This window comes from Eumetopias jubatus, unplaced genomic scaffold (genome assembly GCF_037043125.1).
Source record: "Eumetopias jubatus isolate StellerSeaLion01/CBP00866 unplaced genomic scaffold, mEumJub1_p1.0 scaffold_1, whole genome shotgun sequence".
In the NCBI taxonomy this organism is placed as follows: domain Eukaryota; kingdom Metazoa; phylum Chordata; class Mammalia; order Carnivora; family Otariidae; genus Eumetopias; species Eumetopias jubatus.
The window spans coordinates 154,007,596-154,020,419 of record NW_028274807.1 but is presented as its reverse complement, the minus strand read 5'-3'; the positions used below and the strand labels follow the sequence as shown (position 1 = coordinate 154,020,419).

General features: G+C 47.2%; 1 protein-coding gene across 3 annotated transcripts in view; it reads left to right on the top strand.

Annotated features, from left to right (window-relative positions):
* The window catches only part of GLB1 (galactosidase beta 1), an 85,989-nt gene that overhangs the window by 23,696 nt on the left and 49,469 nt on the right, over positions 1–12,824 (top strand). For all 3 annotated transcript variants that reach the window (XM_028106987.2, XM_028106986.2, XM_028106985.2), the window contains exons 3-9: positions 400–550; positions 1,099–1,159; positions 2,911–3,005; positions 8,531–8,711; positions 11,116–11,174; positions 12,480–12,601; positions 12,686–12,726. In XM_028106987.2, coding sequence (XP_027962788.2) covers positions 400–550; positions 1,099–1,159; positions 2,911–3,005; positions 8,531–8,711; positions 11,116–11,174; positions 12,480–12,601; positions 12,686–12,726 — 710 coding nt within the window. The remainder of the gene's footprint in view (positions 1–399; positions 551–1,098; positions 1,160–2,910; positions 3,006–8,530; positions 8,712–11,115; positions 11,175–12,479; positions 12,602–12,685; positions 12,727–12,824) is intronic.

The window sequence follows — 12,824 nt, the reverse complement described above, 5'->3', positions numbered from 1 at the left end:
AAATCTTTTGTAGGAGGACACGGGTCAGAGGTTTTTTTGTTTTTTATTTTTCTTAAAAAGCATTTTCAAAAAAATAAGTATGCCTCTTATTACCTTAGCATAGATATTTTCGTTTTCCCTGGGCCTCACACGGGCATACATAATTTTTACATAGTAGTAGTTCGTGTTCATATAATTCTGTGGTTTTTTTTAAAGTCATTACATAGGAATGGGCATTCTTTGTGGGTCATAAACTTAAGTGTCCCCCACCAAATTTGGTTCCCTTGGGTAACTGCTGAGAAAACTCGAAACAAGGCCTGGTTCCCAAGGGGCTGCCCGAGGGAGCCGTGTGAGTGTCTGAGGGTTTACACCCTGGATTTTTGAGCTCTTTCCAAGAAGGGGCTATGTGTGTCTCGGCAGGTACGTGCCCTGGAACTTTCACGAGCCCCAGCCAGGACAGTACCAGTTTTCTGGGGAACATGATGTGGAATATTTTATTAAGCTGGCCCAGGAGCTGGGACTGCTGGTCATCCTGAGGCCTGGACCCTACATCTGTGCAGAGTGGGACATGGTGAGTACATCTAGACTGGGCTCTACCTGGCTGGTGCGCCCGACAGGGGTGGGCTGGCAGGCAGGGATCTGGGAGAAAGTGAATTAAAGCGGTTTAGATAAGTCTCTAATTCCAGATCCCACTGAGCCTGTCACTGTAGCCAGCGCAGGTGTCCTTTACCTTAGGAGGTGCCTCGGCAGAGAGGGACCAGTAAGGGTCAGAAGGCAGGTGTCCTCCTCTTAGTGCGCATTCCTGTAGCTCAGTTTCCCCTTTGTAAAAAGCAGGTAGTGGGATGGGCTCTGTCTCCCTCACAAGGTAGTCATGAAGTTAAGTGGAATAATCTATACAAAGGCTTTGATTCTCCAAATACTTCATGCGTGTGAAATCATCTGACTTTCACTGTGTTACAATTTCTAGTTTCCTTGGAAGTTATAAACCGGAAAGCCCAGTTAATACCTTTTCTCCATGAAACTTTTCTTCTTTTCCCTCACTGCTAAGAGTCATTCCCTGATCCCCAGACCTTATAATGGCTTTTTTCTTTTCTCTCCCCTCCCCAACCCCCATCCTAGGGAGGATTACCTGCTTGGCTGTTATTAAAAGAGTCTATCATTCTCCGTTCTTCGGATCCAGGTAAGTTGTTACAGATGTCTTGAGAGAATTTATGATGTCTTTAAACATTCTATATCAGAAGCATCAGGTGTTTTGAAGGCTGGGGTACCTCTGTACCTCTGAAAGCATACTGGAAGTGTGAGGGTTAATCACTGTCCACTGCAGGCATCGAATGTGTAGGAAGTAAGGCTTGCTTGAACTATTTGACCAGATCTTGCTGATAAACTGGTAACTTTGAACCGGCATTGGGCTCTCTTGTGGTTTACCGACTCACTTTAATGCTTTCTCTTCCTACTTTCTCATTAAATTACATGGCCAGTGATAGCATCTAGCTAATCAAACTGACAGTTCATTTGTCTACAGTGATCTGAAATGAAGTCTTTTTCTTGTCTTTTAAACAACTAGAAATTATTTTAGCTGTAAACCCTGTTCCGTCAGAAGGTCCCATTTAGCTGCACTTCCGTCTTCCGAAGACTTCAGTTTTTCCTGGTGATGCTAGCGTTGGAAATGGTGATAAGAGCAGCTAACGTTGATTAAATTAAAACAAAATAAAAAGGAAAAACACCCAGTAGTGCAATTGCTGGGTTGTAGGGTAGCTCTATTTTTAACTTTTTGAGGAACCTCCGTACTGTTTTCCACAGTGGCTACAACCAGTTTGCACTCCCAGCAAGAGTATAAGAGGGTTCCCCTTTCTCCACATCCTCGCCAACATCTGTTGTTTCCTGACTTGTTAATTTTAGCCATTCTGACTGCTGTGAGGTGGTATCTCATTGTGGTTTTGATCTGTATTTCCCTGATGCTGAGTGATGTTGAGCATTTTTTCATGTGTTTTTGGCCATTTTTGTATGTCTTCTTTGGAGAAATGGTGATCTGAAGGGGCACCTGCACCCCAGTGTTTATAGCAGCAATGTCCATAGCAGCTAAATTATGGAAAGAGCCCAGATGTCCATTGACAGATGAATGGATAAAGAAGATGTGGTTCATAGAAACAATGGAATACTACTTAGCCATCAAAAAAAATGAAATCTTGCCATTTACAATGACATGGCTGGAATTAGAGGGTATTATGCTAAGCGAAATAAGTCCATCAGAGAAAGACAAATACCATATGATTTCACTCATATGTGGAATTTAAGAAACAAAACAGATGAACATGGGGAAGGGAAGGAAAAATAAAATAAGACAAAAACAGAGAGGGAGGCAAACCATAACGGACTCTTAACTCTAAATAATGAACAGCATTGCTAGAGGGGAGGTGGGTGGGGGGTTGGGGTAACTGGGTGATGGGCATCAAGGAGGGCACATGACGTGATGAGCACTGGGTGTTACACGCAACTGATGGATCTCTGAATTCTACCCCTGAAACTAATAATACACTATATGTTAACTAAATTGAATTTAAATAGAAAAATTGAAAATTAATAAATAAAAAGGAAAAACAACCCCCCCTACTCTGACAAAGAGAAAGACACACCATTCAGGTACTCTTTTCTTCATTCAACAAACATGGGCTGGATGCCTCCTGCGCTCCACACTTGGTGTGTAGTAGTGAGGACGGATACCGTGCATACCACTCGGAGAGCTCATTGAGGACATGGCTCCTTGCAAGACAACTTCTATTAGACTTTCAGTCTACGCAGCTACCCCATTTCACGTAGTCATTGAATCCAGCATGTCCTGGTCTCAGCTGCCAGCTCCAGGGTAAGGGGGCAGCCTTGTGTCTGTTTGCAGGAAGAGGTGTGGAATGGAGTTAAACCTGTCTTGTTTTCCAGATTACCTTGCAGCCGTAGACAAATGGTTGGGAGTCCTCCTGCCCAAGATGAAGCCTCTCCTCTATCAGAATGGAGGGCCGATCATAACCGTGCAGGTAACCTCAGAGATGAGCACGGGCGGGCGGTAGGGAAAGCTTTCATCCATCCACAGTATATGCAAGAGTGAGGCAGCTATGAGCCTCACAAGTCTGTTTCTTCACGAGGCAATGCCACAGCTGGTGATTTTCTTGAAGTTGCATTTTGGGGAGGCATTATGGTTTTGAATGCCTGCTGTATACCAGGCTCTCTGCTGGCTGCCCTATAGACCCTACTCAATTATTCCAACCACTGTCTCTTTTAAAAGAAGAATTTTGGGGCTCCTGGGTGGCTCAATCGTTAAGCGTCTGCCTTTGGCTCAGGTCATGATCCCAGGGTCCCGGGATCGAGCCCCGCATCGGGCTCCCTGCTCAGCGGGAAGCCTGCTTCTCCCTCTCCCACTCCCCCTGCTTGTGTTCCCTCTCTCGCTGTGTCTCTCTCTCTGTCAAATAAATAAATAAAATCTTTAAAAAAAAAAAAAAAAAGAACTTTGAAGAGGTTGAGTGACTTGGCCAAGTCACCCAGCTGGCAGATGGCCGAATCCGGATGGCAGCGTAGGTCCCCAGGTCCACTGATCCTGTGGCCTGTCTCTTTGTCTAGTGTGTCTGGCTGTGGGGATGCGGTACAGATGGAAATGCTCTGGTGTCTGCCCTGCTTAGGCTGTCAGTTCACACTGACGTGGAAAGAGGATGTGGTGAATTGGAGGCCATTATATTTTCCCTCCTGCTTCCTGCCCCCACCCTCCTTCTTTCATCTGTCCTTTGCTCTGCAAAGACTGCGATATTGTGGGGTAGATTGTGTGCCAAGTATGTTCCCTGCGGAAAATTCGGACCCTTGACCTGCAACAACTTGTGATGTTTGCAAAATTCCTTAGGTTAAAACATTAAAACATGTTCACTAGTCATTTGCCAAGGAATAAATGTAACACTGGCTGCATCCTGAAACAATGGGGTGCAGTGTGGTGCTCCCTACAGAAGTGTGGCCAAGATTTCCTTCTTAGGGACAATACTATGGACAGTTGTAGGGACGCTCACTGTGGGAAGGGAGCATGGCCACTCTCTTGGCCTGCAGGTGTATGTTGAATGAGGCAATGAGAAGGCGGATCTGGCCAGAGGGACCTTTCTGACACTGCGCGTTGAAGAGGGGCCAGGTTGCTGCTCCCAGAGGGATGTCCAGGGAGCGCCGAATGCCCCTCCACTGACTTGAGTCTGTACTGGTGAAGCATACAGGAGCCCATTTTTTGGTATGAAGACTTCAAGGCTGCAACTTGAGTGTGTCCTTGCATGGCTGGGTCTTCTTCCTTTCTCTTAATCTCAAGTTTCCTCTAGTCTTCCTCCTTTTTTAGTCTCTGCTTCTTTCCAAGTCACTTTTAATTTTTGCTCACAACTTTTCTGTACCTTTTGGTTATTGAAATGCCACAAAAAGCGTAATCAGATACGAACTCCGCAGAGGAGAGCAATGTTGGCTGCCCTGGGGGCAATTCTTGAGTGCATCCCTGGCGGCCTCGGATGGCCTGCACTTGACTGTGGGTCCTCCCCGGGGACTCCGCCTCCTCCGCCTTTCACACCACACCACTAGGTGGCTTGAATGCCACCTAGTCCATTTGCCCCTTGGCTACTAAATAAACAAGTAAGTGTGGGAGGTACAGAAGAATATAAGAAAACAGAAAAGCCATAATTTCACTTAAATGTCAGGGGCCAGAAGCAAAGCTCTTCATATTTCGGAGAGATTTCCTTGAATTTTTTTCCATGCCTTTAAAAAATTTCTTTTTACAGAATCAGTTTAAACTGTGTGACCAGTTTCTTATCTGACTTTTCTTACTTTAGTCTTATGTCATAAGCATTTTTTTCATATCATTAAAAAATCTTCGGGATGCCTGGGGGCTCAGTTGGTTGAGCGTCTGACTTCGGTTCAGGTCATGGTCCCACGGTCCTGAGATCGAGCCCCGCATCGGGCTCCCTGCCCAATGGGGAGCCTGCTTCTCCCTCTCCCTCTGCTGCTCCCCCTGCTTGTGCTCTCTCTCCCTCTGTCAAGTAAATAAATAAAATCTTATATATATATATATATATATATATATAAAAAAGCTGATTTCCTTCTCTGTCTGCATTCAGGCCATGGGGCAAAATGATGGCTTTACTCAGGTCACAGTGTTGCTGCTCTGTCTGGGTGCCTGCAGAGTTTGAAGAGGCCCTGGCTATGTGTCTGCAGGCAGGGCAAAAGTGAGGTACAGAGAACCCTGCTGGTCCTTCATTCATCCTTGTGACTCAGCCGTATAGCAAGTGTTCTCTTCTGGCGGGGTTAGCTAATCCAGCGCCACCTTAGCCACATAAGGTTTGCCTATGTGGATGTTTATCTCAGTTCGTAACAAGACCACACTTAAAATAAGTAAAGCCACAGATGTCTTTTAATAATATCCAAGGTGAAAATAATTAGGAGTGGGGACGTTTCACGCACAACTTTTCTTCATCCAGTTTATGGGGTATTCGTCCTAAGGTAACAGCCCTACTTCTACCTGATGTTGTGTAAGATCAACAACTTTAGAAGTCGCAGTGCCTTGTGGCTTCATTAAGGAGCTTACAGGATGAGACAGTTAAAACTCTCAGACAGGGACCCGCGGTGGCCTGTTTTTGTAAATAAAGGTACGTTGGCACCCAGCCGCGCCCAGTCGTTCACGTGTGAATGTGGCTGCTTTTGCATGTCAGGAGCAGAGTTCATCGGTGCAGAGACATGTGGCTACAGACCCTAAAATACTTACCCCGCGGGCCTTGATTGAAAATGTTGACTGACCCCTTGCTCTAGAAAACTCAAGCGTTCCTCTGAATCTCACTGTGACTTGTCTGTGTGTTTTTCCTCTCACCTTCCCTGTCTGGGCACCACCTCTGTGTCTCTCTGGTTGACTCTGGCGTCAAATGTGAGTGTACTCTGAGTAGTTTGGTGAGCCCTGACTGGGCACCAGGTACTCATGAGTTGACTCAGTTAATCCTCATAACAGCCCAGCGAGGGAGGTTCGTTGGCCTCTTGCAGATGGCAGTGCCTCATGGGCGGAGCCTCACGGACAAGAAATGGCAGAGGGGACATTTGCACGTGGACAGCTGGGCCTCCGATGCCCGTGCCCACAGCTCTGTACTGCCTTGCAAATGTGGACCTTTTTTCCTAATAACAGCCAAATTGTGTTCATGCATTTATTTCAAGCCTGTTTATTTTAACGTACAGTCATGATGATAATCATCATGATCATCGGTAGTTAAAGCTTGAAAAAATAAGTGACCCTAAGTGAGCCTTGGGTTGGGGTGTGGTGGTGAGCAGAAAGGAACACGAGGTGCAAAGGCTCCGGGCTCACTTAGTTGCTAGAGCTGATCCTGGAACTAGCTCTGAACTTGTGAATGGCCAAAGGACAAAGGAACACATAGCCATTTAAGTAGATCTTATTAAAAGAGGAGGGGGAAAGAAAATGAGGAGGAAAGTATCTCACCAGTATTTGCAAAGCTTTTCTTCGAGTTTCTCTCAGTTATTTCCAAAGGGACACCTGTGGGACTAATCAAAGTGTCAGGAGCAGTTGCCCTGGTGGGGGCAGGGGATGGGGGGGGTCTGCTCTGTGTAAGGGGCAAACTCCTCCTTTTTCAAGGTGGCTTCAGGACCAGTGAAGCTCTTGGTGCTGGGCATACTTGCTGCAATCTGAACCTGTAACATGAAAGTATCATCAAAGGGAAATAGTCATTCATTAAACCCTTTGGGAAGCAGCCCTGTGCAGAGAATGATGGTGGTATTTAGTTCATCTCCATCCTTCACTGTCCTGTGCCTACTCCCTGACTGTCTACAGGTCACATGAAGCTACTGGCATTTCTAGCAAACAGGGAATGCTCTCTACCTGTCCCCTTCCCTGGATGGTGCCTTTCCCCCTAGAGCTACCTTGGGTGGCCCCTCCAGAGAAGCTTCCTTACCCGTCTCTCCCAGTCACCCTCTTTTCGGAGGAATCAGTTTCTTGTGCTTATGTTTAATGACTATGGATTCCCCAGGATCACAAAAATTTATTTGCCTTATGTGCAGGTTGAGATTGGATGGCCGGGTATTTTTGTCATTTTTGTAAAATTGTGCACTCTAACACCAGGGTGTGGTATAATGAAGCATTAGGATGAGAACCGCCACCCGAGATGGGAAATAGCACATGGCCAGCACCGGAGAAGTTTCCCTGGTGTCTTTCATGACCAACCCACTCCTTCCCACTGCCCTGACCTTCACGGCTATTCGTTTCTTGGTGTCGTTTCTATTTCTGCCCCCTGTGTATGTACCCAGATTTATAGTTTGGTTAGGCCTGTTTTGAATTTTCTGTGGGGGGCATACTATCTGTATTGCTTCCCTCAATGTCGTAGCTCTAAGATTCTTTCATGTATTGGGTGGAGATGAAGGTCATTCATTTTATTGCTTTACAGCAATGTTTCTTCACCTTTTTTTCATTGTTGCCCCTAAAGAGTCTCTTTAGACATTTTTTTCTAATTGCCTCCCCCACGAAATTTTAACGCCTTCCACCTACTGTATAAGTGTATGTATGCGCTTTACAGATAAAAAAGAGTCAGGTGTTCTTTTCCCCTATAAGAATCAATTTTCACCTCTTTGGGGCTGCTGTCCTCCCCCATTGAGAATTCGCAAAAGTGGAAATGTGCCCTCAGCACTATTTGCACCTGATAATCCTTTGTTGTGGAGGCTGACAAGTAGGAGGTTTAGGAGCATCCCTTGGCCTCTACCCACTGGGGTACCAGCAGCACACTCCCCCCTCCCGCCACTTGTGACAACCCAAAATATCTGCAGATTTGTCATATGTTCCCTGGCGGGAAAAATAACTCCTGGTTGAAAACCACTGATGCTACTGAACACAGACTGAGTGTTGGTGATGGAGTACAAAAAGGAGAAGGACCACCTGAATGTTGGACAGCAGATCGAGGAAACGATGGTACATCCTTATCCAGCCAGCATTTGCCCCATTACTGCCGTGGACATTTTGTATAATGTATTAAGGTGCAAAACTAATGTTACAACTGGTGCAAGTAATGTGATACCAGTTTTGAGAACAGAGAACAATGTGTATTATCGTGTGTCTTCAGGGTGTGTGTACGTGTGTAAATCTGGAAAACTAAGCCAGAATGCTTACAGCACTTATCTCTGGTGAAAGGAATTAACACATGGTTTTTCTCTTTTCTTTGCATTTCCCCCCATTTTCTAATATTCTACCATGGGAAGATCTTATTTATGTAACATTTAAAGTACCTATTATTTAGTACCGGCTAGAACATCACCACAATCCAAAACCGACGTGGTGGTTTTTGTTTTTCTTACTTCGGTGGAGCGGGACGGGGTAGAAGGTAAGTTTTTACGCTGAATTGCTCTTTGGAAAATGAGTTTTTGAGGACCGAGGGTAGGAAATATTTTTGGCAATCATTGGGCCTTGTCATCTCTCATAGATGCTCAGGTATTGTCTACAAACAAAAGCTTGCCTTAGAATGAGGGTATTGGGCTCTCCTGCTTTCCCCGCCTCTTTTGTAATTTGTAGGTTGAAAATGAATATGGCAGCTACTTCACCTGTGATTATGACTACCTGCGGTTCCTGCAGAAGCTCTTCCGCTACCACCTGGGCACTGACGTGCTTCTGTTCACCACTGATGGGGCACATGAGACATTCCTGCAGTGCGGGGCACTGCAAGGGCTCTATGCCACAGTGGACTTCGGACCAGGTTGGTGTTTGTAATCACAGTAAAACCCAGCTAAGGCCATGCAGGCATGGGCAGTGAACTCCATCAGTCGCTCAGGGCAGCTGTGTGTTAAGTGGGTACATTGAATGAGATCTCTCAAATTTTCCTTTACAGAGGAGCAGGTGAAATGGAATAATGAATAAAGCACCCCTCCGGTGCGCAGATTTTATTTAAGCTGATTGGCCCTTTTGGGCAAGGGCTCCGTCTTTAGCCCTGGTGAGCGCACCTGGAGGGTCAGCCACTGGCAGGGTGTGGTGGGCTTGTCCGCCCTGGAGTGTGGGGAACTTCCCTGCGCTTCTGTTCTCTTTCTGCGGAACTCAACACTATGAACTGGGACGACCTGCAGGTGGTTAGCGGATGCCGTACAAATTGTCTTCCCTGACTGGTTCATGCTGCGTAAGCTGCAGAGGCTCCACACAGGCAGGTTCTGGGGGCGGCAGCGTGACCCGGAGGCTCCTGGCTGCCGTAAACATTAAGAGAGCAGCTTTCATGAAGGGCATGACGCCGACAGGCAGCGTGTGCGCCTGAAAAGGATCCCAGATTGGACTTGCCTGCTTGCTTTCTATCTTTCTATGCTATGAAGGACATTATTGGGACAATCGAATTTTTTGGATCAATTCTGTGGATTACATAATAGGATTGTATCCATGTTAATTTCCTGGTTGTTTATAATTGTATTGTGTTTATTTAAAGGATGCCCTTGCTCTTAGGGAACGTACACTGAAATATTTAGGGTAAAGGGCCATCATGTCTGCAACTTATTCATAAATGGTTCAGAAAAAAATAAGTGTATTGAGAGAGAGAGAAAATGATAAAGTAAATGTGGCAAAATATTAACAATTGGGGAATCTTGGTTCTTTGGGAGTATGAGTTCTTTGTTCTATTCTCACAACTCTAAGTTTGAAATTATTTCAGAATAAATGTTAACTCCCATCCCATCCCCCCCCCTAAAAAAAATAGCTGCTCTTCAAGTAGCATAGAGACCCTATTGCCTTCCTGGCTGAGGGGTAAGACAGCCCGCCCACAATACACACCCAGTGCTGGCTTTCTCTCGAGACAGATGTACGGAAGACTGAAGTTGCACTTTGCAAGACATGCCTCTATGTTAGCATAAAAGAAAGGACTGGCTTTAAGTGATCTAGATGCATGGTGCGTGGCTGCGAGCATTTGGTGCTGAAATAACCCATCTACAAAGAGCGGCTCAGGAAGTGGCCCGCTGGTTTCCTCCTGCCTTGGCACGCTTCCCATCACAGTGATGAAGAAGCGCATATCTTTTTGTTGGGAGCAACAACGGGAAGGTTATTCTGAGTTTGTTCTAAGCATTACGTGTGCGGGGGGTGATAGTGCACCGGCTGTGGCTCTGGGTTGAAGGACAGCCCACTGGAAGGCCCGTGGTCGCAGGGCAGGTGGGGCTCGGGGCAGGCTCGTTCATGTGTGTGGGACGGGGGGCAGCGCCCAGGGTCAGGTCACGGGAGGAAGCTCATGAGAACAGAACTGAGAGATCTGATTGCCACCGGATGCTTAATAGTGAGACATTAACAGCCAAGTAAATGAGATTGCACTCTGGCTGAGCATTTTCTCTCCTGAAACCTGGCCTTACAGAGAGCAAGGGGTTATTTGGAAGTCTTGGCTGCTGTCACTTCCACTGTGGGTGCTGTGGGAAGTAGGTCATGAAGTTTGGGGCCAGGGTGTCCCCTGCTCTGGCTAGACAGACACTCTTCGTTGTTGCTCGGTCACGGAAGGAGGGCAGCCCACTGCCTCTGTCAGGAGAGCTTCGTTCCCTTTAGAGGAGGAGGGAGAAAGAAGACACCAGGAGCAAGCTTGCATGTAGGCATCTTAATGGGATATTTTAGAAGGAAAACTTGAGAGCAAGTACCGTGCAGCCTGGGATGGGCAATGATGTACAAATTCAAAATCAGCGTATATGCCATGATTCAGGCAGAAAGACAGACCACATCCATCCCTTTGATTTGCTAAGTACTGGGCAGATATCTGTGGTACTATTATGTGTGTGGAGGCTGCAAGGAAGTATCTTTAAAGCAAGCCCGTCCTACAGGGAGCATCTAGGTCAGATGTCCATGTGAAGAGAGAAGAACACAAAACGCATGTCCAGGCCTTGGGAAACTCAGAGAAGACAAGCCTGTGATGTGATCTCCTGAGGCAGTGCAGTCAGGAGAGACCAAGGGGACTGCTCAGAGAGGAAGCAGCGTTGCGTGGTCCCCACACGTCCGTTGGGTGGATGGTCTGAGGCCAGCCTGCAGATGGTCAGGCGGTGTTCCAGGCCCATGGGCCTGTGGCGAAGGCTGGGGCCTCAGGCTGAAGGTCTGTGAAGGACTCTTTTTACTTAACTTCTTATCATTCCCATGATTCTCTTTGTAATTTTCAGGTGCAAACATCACCGCTGCTTTCGGAATCCAGAGAAAGAGTGAGCCCAGAGGGCCATTGGTAAGAATTGGGGGTGAGGTGTGGGTTTGCTTGCACTAAGGGAGTAGGGCCTTGCTTTCTCTGGCTGAGGGGTCAGCAGCTGATGGGACTGTGGGCACGTGGCCCTCTGGACACATGAACGACAGCAGCTGCACTTACTGGAAACCGCGGCCCTGCTCTTGAGTGGAACAAGATGGGAACAAATGTGACAGTCTGCCATGAATCAGGCTGTGCTCTTGCATGCTTCATCCCCTTTGGCCTTGCTCATAGGTAATATCATGGTCTCCCTTTTCATAAGGCTCAGAGAACAGGTCACTTACCAGGGTCGCAAAGCCCGTGAGTGGCAGTGCCAGGATCCAAGATCAGCGTGGTGCTTCCCGAGAGCTCTTTGTGACAGAGCTTCTCCATCTTCCCTGCGCTCCTGAATCATGTGGGAATCTTGGTGAAGATGCCAGCTTTGATCTGCTGGGCCCAGGGTGGGGCCTGAGGTTCTGTGTTTGTGACAAGCAGCCCGGCGAGCACACGTCGAGTTGCAGGGCGCTGTGGTGCGCGGGACAGGCAGCTGGGGGAGCTGATGGCAAGACCCGGGCAGGTCTGAACGGTCCTACAGCTCTTCACGCTTGGCTCTTCCCTGCTCATACTTGTTCCTGTTGTTTCTTGGCACAGTTTGAGGGCTAATGTCCCATGCGTGCTCTGCGGCAGGTGCACAGAGACTGTGCACACAGCCTTTGCTGCCTGGGGAGCTGTGGAGAACCTGCATTCACAGACCCGGGGGTGGGGGTTCAGGGAGGGGGTTCCTAGACCCTGACACAAGAAGGCCCCAGAACATGTCCAGACTCCTTTCTCCTTCTCGAGATGAAGGGCATGGCCGGGTAATGTTCAAGAGAAACATGAAGTGCTTGGGGCCTGCTTTTTGCAGAACCACCTGGACGAGTCCACCTCACTTGAAGTCAACCTGGGACCTAAAAATCTGGACTGACACAAAGGGTGAACTTGGATCGGATAATTTTATTAGAATATTTTGCCATCCAATTCTTTTGCCCAACAAACTTTCCTGCCTGTTTAAACTCAGGGTTGGTTAACAAAATTTTGTTGCAGGGACAACTTTTTAGGAATACCTCTATCTTTGGCGCCTAAACACTGAATTTGGGCAGTGCTGTCATTGGAACCCCCCAGAGGTTCCCCAGCTCTGGGTTAAGCACTACATGTAACACACAGCTCTCCACCCATCCTTTGGTGGAGTAGAAAGGGCGATGGGTCCAGGGAGGTGCCAGCATTTGAAGGTCCTAAGTCCATCCTAAGCTCCATGTCCTTTTCTCTTTCTAGGTGAATTCTGAATTCTATACTGGCTGGTTAGACCACTGGGGCCAACCTCACTCAACAGTGAAGACTGAAGTGGTGGCTTCCTCCCTCCATGATATACTTGCCCATGGGGCGAATGTGAACTTGTGAGTGTTAATTTCTGAAGGGCAGGGCACCCTCCACAGCTGTGGGCTCACAGTGAAGTATGTCTATTCTCTGTTTCCTTATAGGTACATGTTTGTAGGTGGAACCAATTTTGCCTATTGGAATGGTAAGAACAATCCTACAGGTTGTGGAAGCTTATGCTAGAATGTTTCTGGTGCTTGATTTGGGGGTGGGAAGTACCTACAGACAATTTTTATTTTCTAT